Consider the following 22966-nt stretch of genomic DNA (forward strand, 5'->3'; position numbering starts at 1 on the left):
ATAACAATAAAAATTATAATTCTGTAGTATAGCTCCAATCAAAATGTATTTTAAATATTTCTTTTTTTCGCAACAAAAAACTCCAATGATCCTATTTACGAGTGAATAAATATACATTTTCAAATCGGATATGAAAAAAGACCACATGTTTTTCCATAGCATGACCTAAAAGAGTTCAGGCGGTCCTAAAACGCAATGAACTGTTTACGACGAGTGATAAAAGGCCATATTCCCTACCTGTTTATTAGAAGCCATCAGCTGCTTCTCCTCCGCCTTGGTGACGAACGTCATCAGTTCCTGCGGAAGAGTGTGGAGGTCAATCGAGGACGTTCGGGGGAAAAAAAAGGAAAAAGGAGAAGATGTATCTCACCAGGCTTTGGCTGAGGAAATAAAGTTGGGAGCGGTTGAGCCATTGGCAGCTTTCCTGGCAGCTGTCCTGCAAGGCGGCCCTCGGGGCAAAAACGGCATGCCGCACCCGACCCGGGCACAAGGCCTTGTGGCAAAAAACTGGACGCGGTTCGCTCGGTTTGAACACAAACACTGGAGAAAATGTCAAATGGATTAGAAAAATATACAAGACATAGAGCAGGGGGGAGCGGACTAGGGGCTCGGTCCACATACTAGGCCGAGGGGTTGGAAACCTTTATGGCCCAAAGAGCCATATAAGCAAATAAAAATTGTCATTTATACACACCATATGTTTTAAGACAGAATTCCGCAAAAACGGCAGAACCTGCTCTTTTAACAAAAGCAATTTGTGTTGAGGCTTTTTTTGAGCATTCCCCTCGTAGACAATGGTTTCAAAATATGGTGCAAGCAGAGTTCTTTAATACAAATGTCACAAAAAACAGCAAACTAAAAGTTTGTCAATGTGTCTCCATTCTGTGAGGCGGGCGTGTGTGAGAAAGGAGCGTGCTATGTGTAAAGGGATCCGCTAACCCCTTAGTACTCACCCAATCAAATTGCTCTGTGTGCTTGGCTGGTGTTTACAGTTTGTTCTGGGTTTTTTTTTAATCAGAAATGTTATTTAATAAGCTTCCATATGAAGGATTCCTCAGCAATGTACAGCCAAAACAGGGTCTGTTGGTGTGACACCTTGACTGTAAGCTGTAGTTGAAAAGAAAGAGAGAGAGAGAAAGAGAGAGAGAAAGAAAGAGAGAAAGAGAGAGAGAAAGAAAGAGAGAACGAGAATGAGAGAAAAATAGCTCTAGGTGGGAGAGAGAGAGAATGAATGACTGTTTAAGAGAATCTTGGCCAGGCTTTAATAAAATCAAGTGGACATATTTCAAAGTACAGCTCATTTTTCTCATGTACTTCTCCTGGCATTGTCTCACAGGCCGGATCAAAAGCCCTGGCGAGCCTAATTGGGTCGGTAGGCTGCATGTTTGACACCTATGGTTTTGTATGGAAGCTCGAAAAACATTGGCTATTCACTATTGAGATACTTAAGCTGAGGAAAACCCACAGAGCAAACTGTAAACACCCAGAAAGACCCGGGTGAGCGTTCGTGTTGGGCGGAGCTATGCACACAGCACCAAAAGGTAAATCACACAGTATCCTCGTTTGCGGTATTTTCTGACATCATTACAAAACAACTCTGCTTGCACCTTGTTTTGAAACTGTTACCTATGAAAAAAACAAACCTCAGCGATCTTAAGTAAATGCAGGAGGGAGACCGTTTTACTTTAGGTTTTTTTTCGTATAATGGCTCTTTGGGTCGAAAAAGTTCCCGACCCCTGGTGTAGTTCTATAAACAAATGAAGAGGGAATCTGAATATTGGTACATTACAGTCAGTGCAGCCATCCAAGCTGCAGAAGGCGGCCATGTTCTCCGAAAGCGGGTCCGACAACAGCAAGCTGACGTCCATGGAGGTCTTCCACTCCACTAACCCCCCCAAGAAAACCCTCATTAATACAAGATGAGTACCTCATGTCACTAAACACAGTAGACCAATTATTTTGCGTGTCCCAAAACATAAAACACATCTCCAAGATACATGGCCTCATGAAAATGCTCATATGCTATAAACAGAACTACCTCCCACGATGACTCTCTTTTTTCAACTCAAAACCTTGTGTCCCACTTATTTTTTTTTTGTCCTGTCATTATCAAAATGAGTTCCATGGCTTTCAGTGACGCTAAAGAGAAAAGCAAAAACAAGATAACCGCAAAAACGAAGCTTGTGATAATCAATACGAAGAAGGCATGCGATTGGCTACCCTCACTAAGTTACATGGCTGTTACCGATCGACTATCGGGACTGTAATTAAAAATAAGGAGGCGATTAAAGCAAAGAAGTCTTCATTACAATTCTCGCAAATTGAAGTTCAGAAAATCAGTTGTCTCCTCCCCTTCTTTGCATCCACCCGATACTCCACTCTACCAGCTCGAGTCCCATCACAACAAAAGTCAAAATTTCATTTTTACCATACATGCATATTTATTTATAATGTTATACATGTATATTACACAAAGGTACATTAATACCATTAACTATTTTTTATTTTAATGTTTCCATCTTGAGTATCAAAGGTTTGGAGCTAATTAACAATGGTTTCTCACATATAGATTTTGAAAGGGTTCGTAAAAATTTTTAATAGAAAAATTCAAGCACATTTTAAGGACTTTTAAAGCCAATTTCCAATTTCTCTAGTACCAATAAAAGAAATAAAATAAAATAAATATAAAATAAAAATAAAATAAATAAATAAAATAAATAAATAAAATAAATAAAATAAATAAAATAAATAAAATAAATAAAATAAATAAAATAAATAAAATAAAAAATAATAATAATTAAACATTAAATTAAAATGTATTAATAATTAAATAAATTAAATAAAATAAAATAAAAGAAGAGTCAATCCAATCTATCTGAAATGTACTTTTGGGCATGACACATAGGGGGCGACGACGCTTCATTGGACAATGCCATACAAACTAATGACAGCCGCAGTTATCGACAGGGGAAGAAGAAATGCGACGGTAAAACCAAACCACACAAGAGCAGTGTCGGCACTATTCCGCTGACTTGTTGAGAAACGTGGTAGCAATTTCAAGCATTTACAAGCACCCCACCCAAAATTTAGGGGATTTTAGCGATTCTACTGTATTATTATAATTAGCGCTTTACGTGAGCATGTGAGAAGATTCCAACAGCAGAGCAGGTTGTCCCCCGTCGTTGCCAGCATGTATTTGGAGCAGCTTCCTCGGCCAAAACAAATATTCCTAGAAGGAGAAGAAGAAAAAAAACAAGTTGTTTAAAGGTTTTTTCCCTTTATTAAACAAAAAAAAAACATAGTTCCAGACATTTCACAATGTTAGCTTCTCTCCCCTTCCTTCTGATATGTCTAAACACGCAAAGTTGGAACACCCACAATTACGAGTTTGAATATTACTATGGTTTGATTTTCCAGGCATTGTTTCAGTAGACATTGTAAAGTAGGCTTAAACGTATTTACTCAAGGTGTGTAGTTCTAATCCCACACTTCAGTGGTCATTTTAAAACCAACAGACATCCACTTTTGGTTGTTGTCAATCACGGAAAAAATAAGTCTCCTTCAAAATAATAGACCCGCCTCTAAGAGCTCTCGCAACCCTGTGTGAGCAACAAACCCCCGAATCAGCCGGCAGAATTCCTCAGGACCCAGCACAAATCCCGTTCACGGAGTTTGATTGGCTGCCGTTAAGACAGACTTTGCTGCCCCGGCAGCAGGACTCAAAGGAGAAAGACTGGCTTCATCCCAAGGGCTGTTCAGCACCTGAACTCGAAGCCCCCTGCCCCCTAGTGTTCTGCCCCAAAAGTGTTTCAACTCATTTATATGGGTACCTTTTATACATTTTATTCACTTTTAAACATTTTATTTATTGTAAGGACTTCAGCATTTTACAGTTGAACATGCTGTAAGTTAGATTTTGTATCGTGTGCACCGTTTTCCGACTATAGTAGTAGTACTGTAGTGCTTCTTTCTGCCACTACCGGCATGTGGCGCTGTGAGAGGTCACCCAGCATGCACCCAGAAGAAGAAATCCTCTTCTTCCTAGTTTGTGTGTAAACATTCCATACTGTGTCTCCAGTGCAGTAAGAACTTTGACATTTTTATTGTTTAATATCTCATGCATCCGTTCAATATGGTTGGTGTCAAGTGTAAAGAAGAGGCGAACAGTTTCTTTTGAAATGAAAGTGGAATAAGAAAGCTTGATGCGGTTGAGAAAATGGTCGGAGCGCTTTTTCTCAGCCACTTTTTACCACGGAGGAGGAAGTCGCCTAACTCTTGAAGCCCATCTTCCAAAAGTAAGTTTAACTTCACTTTATGTATCTTTATAGAGCATATTATCTTATAATATGTTTATTTTATAGTACAAAACAATACAAGTTACTTATACAAGTCTTAAATATACTTATACAAAATATAGCACTGAAACTTTACGAACAAATTCAACTTATGAACGATCGTCCGGAATGTTTGTAAGTAGGGCAGCGTCTGTATGTGGGTGGGTGTTATATGCTACTCTGTGTGCCTTTTAATTGCCTCTTGGGGACTAATAAAGTGGATTGATTGATTGAAAAAGCTACAGCAACAACAAAAGACGGAGCATGCATAACACACCCGGAGCGGCTGAAAAGAGCAATAGCTGGAGTTGGTCAGAGCTGGTGCAAGTAGTAAAATTAGCAGGTACTGGGAAAAGCAACTCAGTCGGTAAACAATTTCAAGACCAAAGGAAAACTTGTCAAAAGTCAGGAACCTAAATCACAGAAATCAGCAACATAAGTGGCTAGAGAATGAAACCGTGGAAACCAGTCAAAGATGAAGGACAACCGTTTCATTGTACGGCGTCGCTGCTGGAACCGATTCGATTCCTAAGTCGAGGTGTCGCTTTCATTTACATCTTTCGAGGGCCTTCGAGGATCACGCAGCTGAGCTCGGCATTTTTTTTTCTCTGGGAGTTTCGCAAGCCATCAGCTTTGAGGTCAAGCGCCGCTGGCAGCTGTCAAAACAGCTCAAATTATTAGGATTTTTTTTCTACCCTCTATTCAAACGACACCAGCTCCATTATTATTCGAGGTGAGTTGGGGAAAAAGAAGGTTTTGTGTACCAAGTAAAAGTGCAAGAACTTCTAAATAAAAGTCAGTCTTCATGCACCAAGCTTCCATTCATTTTTAACAATTCCTACATTGAGAATGGTCAGTGAATGCACCGTGAGTGAGCAATTGCAACCTTCTGGAATGCTTTAGACCAAAATCGGCAAATTAGTTTTCTTTTTTGTGTTCTTTTACACCAATACATGCAAATACTGAGGCAAGTTTAAAGGGACTGTGTGTAATATTTATGGCTCCTCGTGGTACAAAAAAAACTTCCGGACTATAAGCCGCTACTTTTTTCCCAACCTTTCAACCCTGCGGCTTATTCAGTGATGCGGCCAATTTATGTAATTTTTCTAACGGCCGCAAGCGGCGCCCGAGCACAAAAGGTCTATATGACAAAGTTTCTTTCTGACACTGAGGAAGACGACTTTGATGGCTTCAGTTCTAAGAAGGAAGATGAGGACGGTTTACCGTGATTTTTACAAGTACGGTATGTGTTTTTAACAGACCCATTTACTGTGTTGCGAGCGTGTTGCTACCATTAACTGCCCTGTCACAGGCACCGTTTTGGATGAAAGTTACATTATTATTAAAGCTTTAAAAACTCTCTCAGTGTACCGTCTTTCTTTGTAGAGATGTATAACCCATGTATAATATGTATTTGCAACTGTATATTTTTGTAATGTATTTATTTGTATTTATTTTAGACACTTATTCTGATATGTTTTGCACGGGCGAATAAAAAGGAGGGGCGGAACAAACGCGGGGTGACGGGAAGTGAAGACCGGTAAAGACCTGTTTGCGGACGCGGCGGACAATAGTGGATGTATATTTTTCCCACCCTTACCTTTGGAAATATACACTTTTTTCCTTGGATTACTTTCAACTGGAACCGGACTCTGCAGGTCTGCATCAAACCTTACGTACCAGTATCATTTTCCGTTCATTTTCCCGGGTGTGATTTTTGACTGTGTACTTTAAGGACATTTAGTTTCAATCGCGGGACTTAAAGTCGGGTTTGTGTTAATTTTGTGTTTGTGTTACATTTTTTAATGTGGGCGCATGCGGCTTATATACAGGAGCGGCTTGTGTAAGTACAAAATCGCTTTTCCTCTTAAAATGCGGTGGGCGCGGTATAAAATCAGGTGCGCTCTATAGTCCGGAATTTACGGTACATTCAGTAGTAAAATTGTTGATGTAATGTAAATATATATAGCGCTTTTCAAGTCTTTATAATGTGCTTCACACTTTTCCCTTTTACACACGAAGTAACCGATAGCAGCGTCAGCCATGCAAGGCAACTACCTGCTATCAGGGCATTAGGGGTTCAGTGTTTTGCCCAAGGACACTTTGACATATAACAGAGAAGCCAGGAATCGAACCTGCAACCTCTTGATCCCAAGAAGAGCGCGCCACCTCCTGAGCTAATGCCGCACAATACTAGGCAAAAATACACAAACTATAATTTTATTTTTCTAAAAATAAAAAGAGAAAGAAATCAGTGGAATCCTCACTTAAGTTACCGCTATGTTTGTCCGACATCATGCCGCCACGTTGTCCTCGCACCAGACAACCCAGTCCCATCTAGTGGTCAAATATTACACATTAAAGAAAAAAGTTGTAGACCAGCTTTGCCACTAAAATAAGCAGACAATTAATAAATAAGAACCCACTTTGGGTTTTTTTTCTTCCTTTGCTCTAACAAGACTACATTTGATTGGATTGGTTTAAGTCAAGTCATGTTTATTTGTGACACCCATAATGACAAGGAGTCTAAAAGGGCTGCACTGACCACATACTATTTTTACACCATCCCCTGATCTAAAACCTACATGAAGGCAAGGAAAAACTCAAAAACCTCAACATGAGGAAAATGAACAAACCTTGAGAAGGGACAGTCTCAAAGGGCTGGACAGACCCCAGATTATTGCAAACTACGGACTATTATGACATCATCCCCTGATCTAAAACCTACATGAGGGCAACAAAAAACTCAAAAACCTTAACATAAGGTAAATAAAGAAACTTTGAGAAGGGAAAGTCTCAAAGGGCTGCACAGACCACAGACTATTGCAAACCACAGACTATTATGACACCATCCCCTGATCTAAAACCTACATGAAGGCAAGGAAAAACTCAAAAACCTCAACATGAGGAAAATGAAGAAACCTTGAGAAGGGACATTTTTTTTCTACAAATATTTAGTTTTTAAACAAATTTTTTAACCGTGTTTTTGTATTAAAACATTATCATTCTATTAATATTTTTAGTGTATAAAGATTATTTTTTTGTTAAATCTGTTTTTCTTTTCCTTGAGGCAATAATGTTTACCAAAATAATTTTCAGAGCGACTTGCAAGAAAAAAAACATGAAGACCATTTCTTTGTCACTATAATAAGCAAATGATATATAAACAAACAAAGGAATAGATTAGGAACCCACTTTGGGTTCTCTAAAGTTGGGTTGTTTTACACAAATGCAATCATATTTAAGGGGCAACTTCCAGAGGAAAATAATTGAAAAGCTTTTAAAGGGTACAACCTTTTTATTAAAATGATCCAGTTGTGTTTTTTATACAGTATAAGCCTAAATGGTAATTTTATTTATTTTGTTAAACAATCTCATTTTTGGGGAAAATGATTTAAAACAATGTAACCCTTTTTGGTCCAAATAAATAAAAAATAGGAACCCAGTTTCATTTTATTTTTTTTACATCACATTCCCTTTTCAGGTTAAATTATTTTAGGGGCACCTTAGATGGATTTTTTAAGCTTTCAAAATGGACAACAGATATTATAATGAATGTATCCAGTTTTGAGGGCTGTTTTTGTTGCACTTTTTTTTTTTTACAAAACAATTTAAATAATAATAATAATTTTTTTTGTATTGTCATTCTTTGTAACAATGTACACAGAACGAAATGTCGATACACCTGACCCGTTGTAGCGGGTCGATGCAGCCGCAGCCAACAGAGGCCGCCGCCATTATACCAATTAGGTAAGTCTCGGCCGAGGCGCGAACCAGCGACCTCCCAGTCTCAAAGCGGGCACACTACCATCTACATTAAGAACCGATGTTGATATATATTCTATAATAACAATACACTCCATTTTGATTGATGACAACGTTCATTCCATTCTATCACCAATCCATCCATTATCTGCACCGCTTGTCCTCAGTAGGGTCCCGGGGGTGCTGGAGCCTTACCCAGCTATCTTCGCGCATTAGGCATGAGACACCCCGAACTGGTTCCCAGCCAGTCGCAGGGCACATAGGGACAGACAACTTATTCGGAGCCACCTAAACTGACATGCATGTTTTTGGAATGCGGGAGGAAACCGGAGTGCCCGGAGGAAACCCACGCAAGCACACGGAGAACATGCAAACTCCACACAGGGGGTTCGATCTCACGACCTCAGAACTGTGCCGCACACGCTAACCACTGCTCCACCGTGCTGCCCTCCATTCTATCAATGCAGTGACAATAGTTTGATGCCACACGCACCAAAAAATCCATTCAGTTCATTTTTAAAATAAAAACCAAACAAAACATGAACTTAACCCATGACAGGAAACTTAAATAGAGGAAACACAATAAAATGAAGACAAAAATGAGGAAGAACATGGGTCCTTGAGCAATAATGTGGTCTCAGGGAGGCTTATGCGATTCCCATGACACTACTGCTAGCAAAGCAAAAGTTATAGTACAAGTTCCAGGTGAGATAACATAAAAAGTGCCCATTCGGTATAAAAACAGCAAGGCAAACCCTTTTAACTTTGAAAATCTGGAACAGGCTTCTCTCTCCATTATTATTCAGCACTTTACAATATAAAACATGAATAACATAAATGGATAATACATTTACCCCCCAAAAATGATATATACCAAATTTAGGGGCTGTCACTTGGCCAAAAGACCGAAAAAGCAACACCAAAATTTAAAAAAAGTCGTATATCAAATGATCCTTGCAGATAGCTTTGTGCTATAAACTTCAGGGACAAACAGGATGAGTGCCTGACTAAGTATGTTTTTACCTATGGCTCAAGTATAGGAAGTTAGCTCTGAAGTGTTAGCATGCAAAGATTGGCTAAATTGTAGCTAATAAATCGTCTGAGAAACTGTCTTGATCGTATAAGCTTAGCGGCGCTCTTGTTTTCCAGCTCCTTCCTTCTCATGTGCACCCGAGTGAAAGCCAGCTTCCCATGCCTCGCCTCACCTTAGCATTCTTTCCAAAAACATTTTTTGCTTTTTAATTTTTAGCGCAAACATTTTCTGTGCTTACCAAAATATACAGAGGCCTGTCGCCATTTCGAGCGTTGGTTATTGCTGGTTTACACCTTTAAAAAAAAAAAAATATCTTATGTGTCATTGATATCAGTGTATTTTCCATTGTGTTCTGATAGACAGCACACAGAAAATGCTATCACAGGGGAAGGTTAGGGAGGGCTTTGTGTGTTGGGTGGGCATGACTGTCTGTGTGAGCGACTGTGATAGGCTGTTGTATGCCGTCAGTCAAAGAGCAGGGCGGGTGCAAAACAAACTGCAGAGCATGGCCCCTGAAACCTTTTAGCAGCTCGTTGCATTGGGAAAAAAAAATCCTTATTTGAATTTGAAGAGCGTAAAGAAACGGTCATCACCACTTGGCGCTGGATTATTATTATAACACTGCTACCGCTAAGCTAACAACTCTCTTAAGCCACCCCTGCCGAGCCAGTTTGTCACTAAGGCCAGATCCATTACCCGTGAAACGGATTACCTGGAGCTACAACTTGAGTAAAAACCGCTATATTTGTGACTTTTGTCTTTGAATCATCGTGGGGACCTGGCTTGAGTTGTGGTTAGCTAGCCAGCTGGATTCAACATCTTTCGAACACTGAAAGAAGAGGCTCTCCTTTTTTGTTGTACATTTGTATAACGACAATAAAACCATCAGTTCAACTGCAAATCTGTGTTTTGTGGCATTATTCGTAGGTCTATAGTTATTTTGTCCCAGTCATATGCTCTCAGTCGGTAACAACGTCATATGGAGCCTTAGGAACTTTAATAAAGGTGTGACGCTACTTCCCAGATTTTCACTTTTCACAGGTGGTCCTGTTCCCCATGAACCGCCATAACCGAGGAATTTCTCTCTCTACATTCTTAATTTAGCGCTGACCTGAGATCACCGGGCGGCTGCGAAAAGGTGGTGAGGAGCTCCCAAGTGGTCGGGCTCCAAAGCGTCACCACAGCCTGGAAGCCGACAGCCAGCAGGGAGCCGTCGGTAGAGAAGCAGCAGCACCCTGGCGCCATTTGCCGGTAAGAGCCCACAAAGTCGCACGACCAAGAGGGGCTTTCATCTGAAGGGACGTAAACACAGAGAAAGAAAATTACCGTATTTATTCATGTACAATGCGCACTCCAAATTTTTGAAAAAAAAAAAAAAAATTTTTTTTTTTTTTTTTTTTTTAAATCTGTTCATGATTAACAATGTATTCCTTTCCTCTCCTTTAAAGTCAGATTCGTGTCAAATCAAGTCAAGTCATGTTAATTTGTGACGCCCTTAATCACAAAGAGTCTCAAAGGGCTGCACAGACCACAGATTATTGAAAACCACAGACTATTATGACACCATCCCCTGATCTAAAACCAACATGAGGGCAAGGAAAAACTCAAAAACCTTTCAAGTCATGTTTATTTGTGACGCCCTTAATCACAAAGAGTCTCAAAGGGCGGCACAGACCACAGATTATTGCAAACCACAGACTAATATGACACCATCCCCTGATCTAAAACCAACATGAGGGCAAGGAAAAACTCAAAAACTTCAAGTCAAGTCATGTTTATTTGTGACGCCCTTAATCACAAGGAGTCTCAAAGGGCTGCACAGACCACGGATTATTGCAAACCACAGACTATTATGACAACATCCCCTGATCTAAAATCCACATGAGGGCAAGGAAAAACTCAAAACCTCAGTCAAGTCATGTTTATTTGTGATGCCCTTAAACACAAAGAGTCTCAAAGGGCTGCACAGACCACAGATTACTGCAAACCACAGACTAATATGACACCATCCCCTGATCTAAAACCAACATGAGGGCAAGGAAAAACTCAAAAACCTCAAGTCAAGTCAAGTCATGTTTATTTGTGACGCCCTTAATCACAAGGAGTCTCAAAGGGCTGCACAGACCACTGACTATTGCAAACCACAGACTATTATGACACCACCGCCTGATCTAAACCCTACATGAGGGCAAGAAAAAACTCAAAAACCTCAACATGAGGAAAATGAAGAAACTTTGAGAACAGATAACTATGATTTTCCTTCTTTTACACCAATTAACTGTTCATGGAGGGAGTACAGGGAAATATATTCAATAACCTATTTTGTTTGATGAATCCGTTTAAGACTGCATTGACAGTTTTTTTAAATCAAATAAAGTAGAAAATTGCACATCATTATGTTGATTATAATTATATTTTCTTGTTTTGCCAAAAAGGGTGGACAAATCTTGTTCCACTATCAGATTGTTGCCCATTTTAAGTGTCATTTTTCTTAATTTTACAGCAATCTAAATGAAAAATAGGTAAAACTTGAAAAACATATATAAGGGACATAGAGTATCATTACTCCTAGTGGTAAAAAACTGAATTTGTTTGAATAAAACAATACTGATTTGGATTATAAGAAAATACACATAAACTATCATGTATATGTGCATTTTTAATAATAGAAGGTCAAGAAATTTAGAATTATAAAGGGAGCTGACCTAAAAGCCAGGTCAAAACTGTGACCCCGCCCCTGTCTGACAAGAGTGGGGGAAAAAACTAATCCCTATAAACCCGGTAACCTTCTTAAAACACCTAGTACATTGTTAAGTCGGTCTCACCTTCCGTGGACGGCGTCTGCTCCCAGACTTTGAAGTTTCCGTCTTTACTGGCAGAAACTAGCGCGCCGGCGCTTTGGTGGTCAGCATCGGGGGGAGAGAAGCACATGGAAGTCATCTCGGCCTCGTGGGGGGATGTGATGGTGGTGTCCAGCACAAAACTGGGAAATAAATTCACCCGATATAAGCATTGCAGGCATTATTCCTCCACGAAATTAAAATACAGTAAGACCTCGGTTATCGCAGTTAATGGGGACCAAAACCACCCGCGATAAGTGAAAATCCGCGAAGTAGCGGCGCACCTTAAAAAAAATAAATAAATATATATATATATAAAATAAAATTTTAAAAAAATAAATAAATAAATATATATATATGTATATATATATATATATATATATATATATATATATGTTTATTATTATTTTTAGACCCGGTTAATGGGGAACAAAACCACCCGCAAAAAGTGAAAATCTGCGAAGTAGCGACGACCCTTAAAAAAAAAAAAAAAAAAAAAAAAAAAAAAAAAAAAATACTTTTTTTTTTTAATTATTATTTTTTTAGACCCGGTTAATGGGGAACAAAAGCACCCGCAAAAAGTAAAAATCTGCAAAGTAGCGACGACCCTTCCCCCCCCAAAAAAACCAAACATTTTTAAATATTATTTTTTAGACCCGGTTAATGGGGAGCAAAATGATAGGGTGGTCGTTTTGGTTGTAACATTTCTCAGAATTCACTGTGAATATAACTTGTTTTTATATTCCTAAATATAAAAACAATCTTTCACACACACACACACATGAAGTAACGGTTCAATAATCAGTCTAATTGCGTGTCTTGTACGTTTATCAGTTTTGTACTCTTTTATTTTGAAGTTGCATTTCCGGTGTATATCTGTTTCCTGTGTGACTAAAAGTTAACTAGACACACGGGGGCGCGCAGTGTGGCCGGGAGCCCAGCCGGGGCGAGTGGCGTTTGGGCCATCACCAATGCTAATACATTTTATTTACCTTAATGCTTGTTTTTATTTGTTTAATTCTGCCAACATAGAGTTCATATAAGTTTTAACTTTAACATAAAACCACCCGGTAAAAGTGAAAATCTGCGAAGTAGCGACGCCCCTTCAAAAAATCTCATCTCATTATCTGCACCTCTTATCCTTATTAGTGTCGCGGGGGGGGGGCTGGAGCCCATCCCAGCCATCTCCGGGAAGTGGGCAGGGGACACCCTGAACTGGTTGCCAGCCAATCGCAGCTACAAATCACATTAGTTCTCGCAGCTAGCTGCGTTCTTCATCGACGCACGAGCCGAGTGAACCACCGCTAAGAGTCGTACAGCTGGGCGATTTTACGTCCGCCCGGGGCGATCGGAGACAAATTCACGACAGGGTTTTTATTTGCGCCGCACCGCGGGTGCCGTTCGGTCGCTCCCACGAGCTAGCCCCTAACCCGCGGCGCGGGTACTTTCGGGCGCGATACGCACGACACTGACACAGTTACGGGGGTCCCGCGCACGTCCGCCGCCTTTCGCTTGCCCCGCGCGGACGGCCGCCTGTCGTCGCGCCGCGCTACTGGGGTCGTCGGACGAGCGGGCTCCCCCCAGTTACGGGGGGTAGCCCGATCACGCCCGCTGCCTTTTCTCGCGTCGCGCCGTGTAACGCCGCGTCCGCCGAACTCGCTCCGTCGCGCGGCCCGGGAGTGACCCCCGCCGCGCCCCCAGCCCCCCCCTGTCCCGTCCCATCCAGCGCGTCCGCTGACGTTCTGCCGAAAAACCCCGCAAAAACTGAAAATCTGCGAAGTAGCGACGCCCCTTCAAAAAAACAAACAAACAAAAAAAAATCCCCCCCAAAAAACCATTACAGACCGGGAAGCTATGAAGCCGCCAACGTCGAACCGCGAAGTCCCATTGTCAAGCCCATTTTTTGAATAGTTATAACCATCAGCAGGGTTTGAGCATCAAAGCACACGTCAATTTTACCCGCATAGCAATTAGCGACATACCTTTGCGTCTCTGCGTCGTATCTCCAAAGTTTTAAATAGATCTCCAGTTCTTCCGCCTTGCGTTTCCTCTGTTCCACCGTGGCCAGCCGCTCCCCGGAGGCATCGAAGGCGGCCTTCACCACGTCGAATTGCTGCAATCCCGACTCGTGGATGTGCTCTTGCTGCACGATGTCCAACTGCACCAAGTAAATAATTGAATGAATGAATGAAAACTTTATTCGAACATTAAAATAACAGAACAAAAACAATAACTCAACAACAAAATAATGTTACATATGTTCGAAAAGGGTTAGTCAGAAGCCAATGCTTATTTTCCCTAACCCTTTATCTTCCTTATTAAATACACAAATGATAACAACAATAGTAATAATATTAATAATAACAGTTATGATATAACAATAGCAACAATAACACAAAGGTAACCATAGTTCTAGACGCACTATTCCCAATCTATCGTATCACTCAAACCCCATTTTCTTCATCTCTGTATTCCACCAGTAATGTTTTTTTGTATTTAAATTTTAACACATGAATAGTTGGACATTGTTTGATCTCGTCTTGTAAATTATTCCAAAGTTTGACTCCACACAGACACACACATACTTTTCCTGGTGGTTCTCACCTTTGGGACTTTGAATTTACGACAGCCCCTTAAGTTATAATTTATGACCCCTGAAAACGTAATTTCTGATACAGCGTCTATTGCAGCACCATCCATTTTGACTTCTAAATCTTGATTTGCCCTGCGATTACCAAAGAATATTACTTTGGTTTTATTTAAGATAATTTATTTATTTATATCCACACTTTAAAGTTAATTAATTCACGATAATTGAAAAGAAATGTGTGTGTGTGGGGGGGAATCCAATGGGAGAGCCACCGATCTAAATGCTCACATTGAAAAGCAGCTTATCTCTTTGGAGGGAATAAAACTGCAAGTGTCCCGGCTTCCCGTTGAGGACCAGGGCTTTGGTGCGAGGGTCCACCATCAAGTCTGTGGTCACACAATCCCCTGCACATAGACAAAAAAAAGAAGTTCATTGGCTTCCAGACAGATATAGATTTCAAAGATTCATTCCAGCTAGGCTGCCACAAATTTCATTTTTGGGCACAACAGCAGCCGCAGCAGAGGGCACCCGCACCCTATCTCGCAGTGCGCCCTGTGTAGTTAAAAACAGAAATAGAACCAGCTACGGGACCGCACCTTTTCACACGGTGCGCCCTATGGTTGTGAAAATACAGTAAGCTGCCATAGAAGACCGTCAAACATCCATTCTAGCTAGTCTTCCACAGGTATAGACACCAGAAATCTATTTAAGATAGGTTGCCATGGAAGCCTATCGATGTCAAAGATCCATTATAGCTCCATTATAGCTCTATTATAGCTAGAAAGCCATAGATGTCAAAAGTCCATTTGAGCAAAGGCTTCAACAGACAGACATTTCATTTCATAAAAGATGTATTTCAGTTAGGTTGCCATGGACAGGTATAGACGTCACAGACAGCTATTGACATTGAATATGCATTCTAGCAAGGTGGCAATTGACACTTATGGACATAAAAGATTCATTCTAACTAGGCTGCCATAGTTGTCAAAGATCCGTTCGAGCTAGGGTGTCAGTGAGTTCCTGAAGTCATAACTCACCTTTGACCAGGCCCTGGATGATGGCTGACACTTTAACGCAGCTCTTGATGATCGTGATTTCTGGGAAAAAAAACAGTACATAATTACTGCTTCGTCTTTTATTTGTTTAGTGTAAATCTAGAGATGTGACCTGCAAACCTAAAAAAAGCAATAAAAGTAGTTTACATTTGGTAATTTTACATGCCGAAAAAAGGAGTTTATTATGATGTGAACTGCTTTTTCCTTCTCTTGCAAAATATAGCCGCAAGGTACAAAACCAGGTTTAAAAGTGGCAGATTAAAGTCTGGAAATCAAGAATCTTTCTCAAAGTTAAATAGTGCCTCTGTTTTTTTTAAATAAAAATATTTAAAATAAATAAAATAATAAAACAACAGAGAATTTTTTTCCCTAGAAATCCCTACTCTCGATTAAAAAGTCAGGAATGTCCTTACCAAATCCTTTTTTTTTTTTTTGCTTTTTATTTTGTCGTTCCTGTAAAATTTACCTAAAATATCAATTCAAGACTTACTCAAAGTAAACGGAATGCTGTTCTTGAACTGTTAAGAATGTGGATGGTTTTGCTCTTTATTGATAGTAACACTCAGAAGTTTTGTCCCAAACTGAAATAATCACTGCAAGTGCTACTATAATAGAGTAATCCAAGTTGGGACACTGAAATTGAGGGTTTTTATTCTCGCCTGAATTTTTATTTTGCAATGAGGGTAGCATGGGCATCTTCTCTGGAAAATAGGTGAGCCGATAGCTTGAAGCCTTACCCGGTCCCAGGTCAAATTTGATCCAAATCTGAAAAACTAAACATTTTACACATTTTTCTTAGTTTTTTTTTAGGCATTTCCAATAGTGGCCGACCGGAGACTACCAGTTTACAGCTCTAAAACCTCTGCAATCATATATTTTACTCTGAGCAAATTTAAGACATTGTGAAAGAGTTGTAAATGTTTGACTTCTCTTTCCAGAAGTCGATTACTGATTTACACACATGCACGTCAAAATCAGAGGGAAAAAATGGATCCCAAGTTGCACTTACGCACATTTATTTTTGGCTCTGATTTGAATTCACCCTCTAAATATACATACATTTATGTTGGAAATGTCCTTGGCTAACCAATGTGTGAATCATCATTGGATTTGGTTACTACTGGTTAAAATATTCACAGCTAAAAGAGTCAGTGTCCGTTTAATGAATACAGGTCATTATAGGCTAATGTGGGCTGTGGATTGTGAAAACAAGCCTGTAATTGGCTGGTGGTGTCAATTCAAAGGGTAGAGGCTAACAGCCATATTGGAAATCATCTGGCGAGTCTGTTTATTTTTAAATGGAGCGAAAAAAAACCATGAAGAATGCTTATAGGCAGATTTTTAAATCCGTACATCTTGAAAAAGCCATCATATCTTGAATCCCAAGAGTTGAAGCTGTCCAATGATACGTGGCGTGACCGATTTCAGTGACTGGTGCCATTGAACAGTCGCGACAATCTTACGGTCCGCCGTCAGATTAAGTATGATATTTGATTATTTCGACTAAGGTGCCATAAAAGAAAATCGCCTTACTGTTATCTCTGTGCGAGGTGACGAAAAGCATGCCGTCGGGTGATACGGTGACGTGCGTGATGGCGGCACCGAGTCGGGGAAGAAAGTCTCGCTGGTTCTGACCGTGTTTCCACTGGACCAGCACTGACTCTTCACCTACACTAAGTAGGTTTGTACCTGGCATCAAAATAATACAATTCTATTTGAAATATCCTGAAACACTTAGTCAACAAAGCAGGTTCACACAATTTTCTATAAAATAAAAAAGTAGGAATGCACTATAATTAATGGGCTGATGACAGCCATACACGACATCACAGTTATTGGCAAACCATGATAATTAGTCACTTGATGCAAGGCTGTAATATTCAATCTGTGGATATTACTTGTTTGCAAGATTGTAGGATTTATGTTCCTTATAGCATAGAAAAAGAGATGCGCAGCCGCGGTATTTATTGACTTAATAAAAGCATTTGATACCATTAATCATAATATACTATTAAAAAAACCTGGAAAGATCAGGCATCAGGGGCGTGGCTTTGTAATGGATTCAGTTATTTGACGGGGAGGAAGCAGTATGTAAAAATGGGAGAGTTGTCATCTGAATACTTGGACATCTGTTGCGGAGTACCACAGGGTTCTATCCTGGGTCCAAAGTTATTTAATTTATATATTAACGATATTTTTAAAGTTTCAAAACGATTGAAAAAAGTAATATTTGCAGACGACAGTAACACTTTCTATTCAAATGATAACTATATCGATTTGGTAACCTGTATTAATCGTGAATTAACTAACCTAAAAGTATGGATGGATAAAAATAAATTATCTTTAAATTTAAATAAAACCAAAGTAATATTCTTTGGTAATCGCAAGGCAAATCAAGATTTAGAAGTAAAAATAGATGGTGCTGCAATAGACACTGTATCAGATATTACGTTTTTAGGGGTCATAATAAACAATCAATTAAGCTGGAAAACACACATACAAACTAAAGTATCTAAATAATTTATAAAGCTACAGGCTTGGAAGCTTTAGCAATTATATAGAATAGTAGCAGAAAAACGTGGTTGTGCCTTTCTACCTTTTAATGAGAGAAAGATAGAGTAATAGAGATAAAGAGAGCGAGAAAGAGAAAAAGAGATAGAGAAAGGGATATAGAGAGAGATAGATATATAGACAGAGATATAGATATATAGAGAAATATAGAGATCTATAGAGAAAGAGATATAAAGAGAGATAGAGGTATAGAGATATATAGAGAGGGATAGAGAGATATAGATAGATATATAGACATAGAGAGATATAGAAATATAGAGAAATATAGAGAAAGAGATATAAAGAGAGATAGAGGTATAGAGATATATAGAGGGATAGAGAGATATAGATAGATATATAGACAGAGAGATATAGAGAGATAGAGAAATATAGAGATATAGAGAGATATAGAGAAAGAGATATAAAGAGAGATAGAGATATATAGAGAGAGATATAGAGAGATAGATAGGGAGAGAGATAGTAGGGAAATTCACACTTCCATTAGTATCCTTTTGTTGTTTAATAACAGGATGGCCTCGGGGTGCTGTGTTGTAGTTTAGCATGCTAATGTGAGTGTATTTTCTCTTTTTTTTCTCGAGGTCAAAAAAATACAAATACATCTGTGTCGGTCTCTGAAAGCGGGGATTAAAAATTCAGTTATCGTGCATCGCTAATACAAAATAAAGAAGTCATGCCTTCGGGAGTGTAGCACAGCGAACTGACGGCACCGTGGTGCCAGTGTAGTGTAGTATGTGTGTACTCCTTCTGGTCCTTGAAGTTTCTCCTAAATAAACACAAAAAAAAAAAAAAACACACAATCTAAATTCACATTTCATAGATTTTGTCCTGCCCGACTTACCATAAGCGGATTTTTCCATCCTGATGTCCTGTAGAAATGACGTCTTCTTTGGGGTGACAGGCGACGCACGTGAAGCTGTTTTTAGCTCCCTTTTTCTTTTCGCGATTCAGGGGAAAACTTTGGAAAACAATTGAGTCACCAAAGGTGGTCTTGACTCACGACACCGTTTCAAAAAGAAACACAAAAACTGTTCTGAAGCTCACCTGAAGACAGTATTTTCCTTGAAGAAATACACACTTAGGTGGAAATCTTTGACTGAAGCGATATATTCTCCCTGTAACAACAAATATTCAGATCAGTGGAGTTCAAACTGCTGCTTGGGCGCAATTTGAGGCCCCGGAACATCATTTCTTGTAGCGTGTACTGAAAATTCTCCATTGAAAACGGTTACATATCCAAAATGCAAATTAAAGTGACAGTGAGTAATAATTCACCATTAAAAGTGGTTGTAGCTTAGAATGGAGCGAGATTGTGTGCATTCGAAGAAGACACCCTACGGAAGGCTGGAGGATCGTACTTGGCAAAATTTAAAAACCTACTTCCATATTTTCTTGTGTGAAATTCAGTTAGCGACAGGACATAAGAGGCTAACAGAAGTGGCTAGAGAAGGAAACAGTAGGGGAAAAAGTGACGTTCGTCACATTAAAAAAATAAGATGTTGTATGTCAAAGAATTTGAAATTTTCTGAGCAATATTTGAGTCAGTTGAATGGAGAAAAACAGACAGGTAGTTGTGTTATTGAACCTTGCAATATTTATTGCACCTCACCAGAAACAGATTTATCAAACACTTGAAGTTCAACAAACATTAACAGCATAATGAAATAAAAATCAGCAGTAAACAATGTAAAGAGAGTTTAAGTAATTACATTTATCTCTCACAACCTGAGGCAACTGGTCAAGTAGACATAGCCTACGATACTTCACAACAAAAATAAATTGTAAAAACTGAATAAATCACAATTTCTAGTCAGACAACTGCTCAGGTATACATATCCTAGTGTACGTCAGTTAGAGACAGGACATAAAAGCTAGTGTGAATCCCTGTTAGCGACAATAAAAGACTGAGCGAGTTGGATAAACCTGGAGCAGCTGAGAAGAGTGAAGAGTTGAGGTTGGCCCGAGGTGGTGTCAGTGGGTAACTTTACCAGCTAGCAAAGAAGCTACTTAAGTTTAACAAAAACTAACAAGCAGAGGCAAGCTTTAACCTACAGCAAAGCGGCTAACATAAGTGGCTAGAGAAGGAAACAGTGGGGAAAAGGCAGAAGCCGCCTAAAACTAAGAACTGATGGGGCCTAAAAAAAAAAAAATCTAACCTGCAAGTAGTATAGCTCGAACCAACCCGAGTCCTAATCCAATTTTGTTTGTGAGGACTCAGGAGGAGGAAGGGTGTGTTTGGGTGACTACTTTGTGTGCCTGAAGAGGGATGGGTGCCATCAGGCTGTACTTGCCCAAGATAGACCACAGGAAATGGTGCCCTTACAACCCTAGTGGTTCAGGTATCTTAACAACCCACCCACCCCACTACATAAAAAGATTTCAACTCGTATTTCTAGAGCAGAAAAGAAGGGCAAGAATGTAACTTTGATAAGAAGTAGGACCAAGTCTGGGTTCAGGACCAAAACTGGTTTGAGCCCAAAACAGGGACCCAGAACTCAGTGAGGTTTGCCTACACGACCAGCTGTGGAAGGCGAGTGATACTGAGGGACATAGCAGGAGTCGCTAACAATAGCAGTGAGCCATAGTATCCAGCAAAATGACTAGAGAAGGAAACTGTGTGTGTGCGTGTGTTGAAGATGCCGTTCTCACATGTAGGGTTCAGTGTGGTAAGTGGCCTTAAAAAAAATAAATAAAAAAAAAGAACCACTGGAAGAAGCTACCATGTTGCATATTTTCATTGCATGTTGCCAGCTCGACCACTGGAACAAGTAAAATGGTCATTTGGGCTTCCGTAGAAGGAAGATGGCAGACTATTCTAATTTTTATATTTGGTGTGATAGAATTCTAAAATGATTGTGAGATGCATGCTTATCATTTAAATCGGTAGTGTTATTTAAAATGAATACAAGATTTTTATAACACAAAGGGTTGCAATATATTACACACTGGGAATTGAATTATTAGCAATTTTGGACAAATGCAAAGATTCTATTGGATGCCAGTTCGTTGTTTCGACTATTACATCATTGTCGCTATCGGCCAATCATGTTGCTGTTCTTTGATTTCCTCACCCAATCTCATCTCAGTAGCTACACCGCTTGTACTCAGTAGGGTCGCGGGGGTGCTGGAGCCCATCCTAGCAATCATCGGGCAGTGGGCAGGGGACACCCTGAACTGGTTGCCAGCCAATCGCAGGGCACACGGGGACAGACAACTCGCTCGCTCATTCACACCTAGGGACAATTTGGACCGGCCAATTCACCTGAAATGCATGTTTTTGGAATGTGGGAGGAAACCGGAGTGCCCGGAGGAAACCCACGCAAGCACGGGGAGAACATACAAACTCCGCACAGGAAATCTGGAGCTGGATTTGAACCCACGCAGAAGGTTCCCAAACATTATTTTTATAACCTTGTCGATTCAATGAACGGGGGAGGTCGGTGGTTCGCGCCCCGGCCGAGTCATTCCTAAGACTTAAAAAGTGGTCGGCGGCGCCCTCTGTTGGCTGCGGCTGCATCGGCTCGCTACAACGGGCCAGGTGCAATCGACATTTCGTTCTGTGTACATTGTTACACAGAATGACAATACAAGGAAATTATTATTATTATTATTATTATTTTCCTATCTGAAAGCTTCTCTCCTTGATCTCCTTACAAGCTCGAAATCCATTGATGTCTTCTCTCCTCATTTTGAGAGTCTACTGAATTTCTAACTTAACATGTATGCTTTTAAACAACACAAACTAAAGAAATAAAATAGAAAATAGCCGCTTGTATCCATCAACTATTTAAAGTAGCAATTGTTCGGACAGTCTCGGTTTTACACAATAAAACAAAGACTCCATTGACACACTTGGAAACGCTTTTACACCGTTAAAAAAAAGAAGAAAAAAAAAAGAGGGGAAAAAAAACTCTGAGAAAGCGCCTACGCACCCCTCTGCCAATGGCAATGGATTCCGGACTGGTGCTGACATCTGGGAGAACGGCCAAAAGTTCCAGGCCGTAGACTTTTTGTTCTCCGCTCTGCGGCAGTTCCATAGCCACCAGCTCGAAAAGCTCTACACACACACACACAAATTGTAACCTTTTACCTCGTTACCTCTTTCACAAAAAGGAAAAAAAAGCACACTTAGTATAACTGATTGTTCTTTGGCACCACCTAGCGGGGACAGAGTGGTAAATACCCAAATATACATTTAAGATACAGCAGACTAGAGGTAAGATCGGGCCCAAAAAAAGCACCCGAGCCCGACGCAGGCCCGAGGGGTAATAAACCCGACCCGGACCGAGCCCGACTAATTAACTGGATTTGCTGGCCCGGCCCGAGGGGCCCGAAATTACATATTTTATTTATAAGGAGGGGTGATTTATGATAACAAATTAAACTCTGCCTTTTGTTACAACATCTAGGCCTAAGTTAAATAAAACTGTATAAACATTTACATCTTTTATATTTCTGTGTCTGCACTGCAGATGTCACATTAAGCGACAATCTGTCATTGACGGGTTTTTTTTCGAGGTAGCGAAAACATTTAAGGGCGTCCGTCATTTTGACGACTTGATCATTACTCTGACGTTCATTACTTTTGCCAGGACAGCTTTTTAAATGTCTGATCAGCGTCGAGGTCCCAGTCTTTTTGCTATCGTATGCGAGCAAATTGCCACATTGACACTCAGCGAAGCCAACGCAAGTCTGTGTATCATTTTCTAATATCAATTTGAAATTGCTCCACACTTGACTCTTACCAGAGTGCGTTTTCCTCGTCAGTTCTCCTCTTTTGA

At 40.0% G+C, this 22966-nt stretch overlaps 1 protein-coding gene across 1 annotated transcript in view; it reads right to left on the reverse strand.

Moving 5' to 3' along the window:
- The window catches only part of wdr75 (WD repeat domain 75), a 39594-nt gene that overhangs the window by 7307 nt on the left and 9321 nt on the right, over positions 1-22966 (reverse strand). The window contains exons 6-19 of the mRNA XM_088352454.1: positions 22118-22242; positions 19230-19300; positions 19027-19143; positions 18863-18951; positions 17151-17306; positions 15600-15659; positions 14851-14966; positions 13955-14130; positions 11958-12115; positions 10244-10424; positions 3135-3229; positions 1790-1885; positions 371-540; positions 238-297 (exon numbers count right to left, since the gene is read on the reverse strand). Coding sequence (XP_088208580.1) covers positions 238-297; positions 371-540; positions 1790-1885; positions 3135-3229; positions 10244-10424; positions 11958-12115; positions 13955-14130; positions 14851-14966; positions 15600-15659; positions 17151-17306; positions 18863-18951; positions 19027-19143; positions 19230-19300; positions 22118-22242 — 1670 coding nt within the window. The remainder of the gene's footprint in view (positions 1-237; positions 298-370; positions 541-1789; positions 1886-3134; positions 3230-10243; positions 10425-11957; positions 12116-13954; positions 14131-14850; positions 14967-15599; positions 15660-17150; positions 17307-18862; positions 18952-19026; positions 19144-19229; positions 19301-22117; positions 22243-22966) is intronic.

This window comes from Urocampus carinirostris, chromosome 14, assembly GCF_059441175.1.
Source record: "Urocampus carinirostris isolate Australia breed hairy pipefish chromosome 14, RoL_Ucar_1.0, whole genome shotgun sequence".
Classification (NCBI taxonomy): Eukaryota; Metazoa; Chordata; class Actinopteri; order Syngnathiformes; family Syngnathidae; genus Urocampus; species Urocampus carinirostris.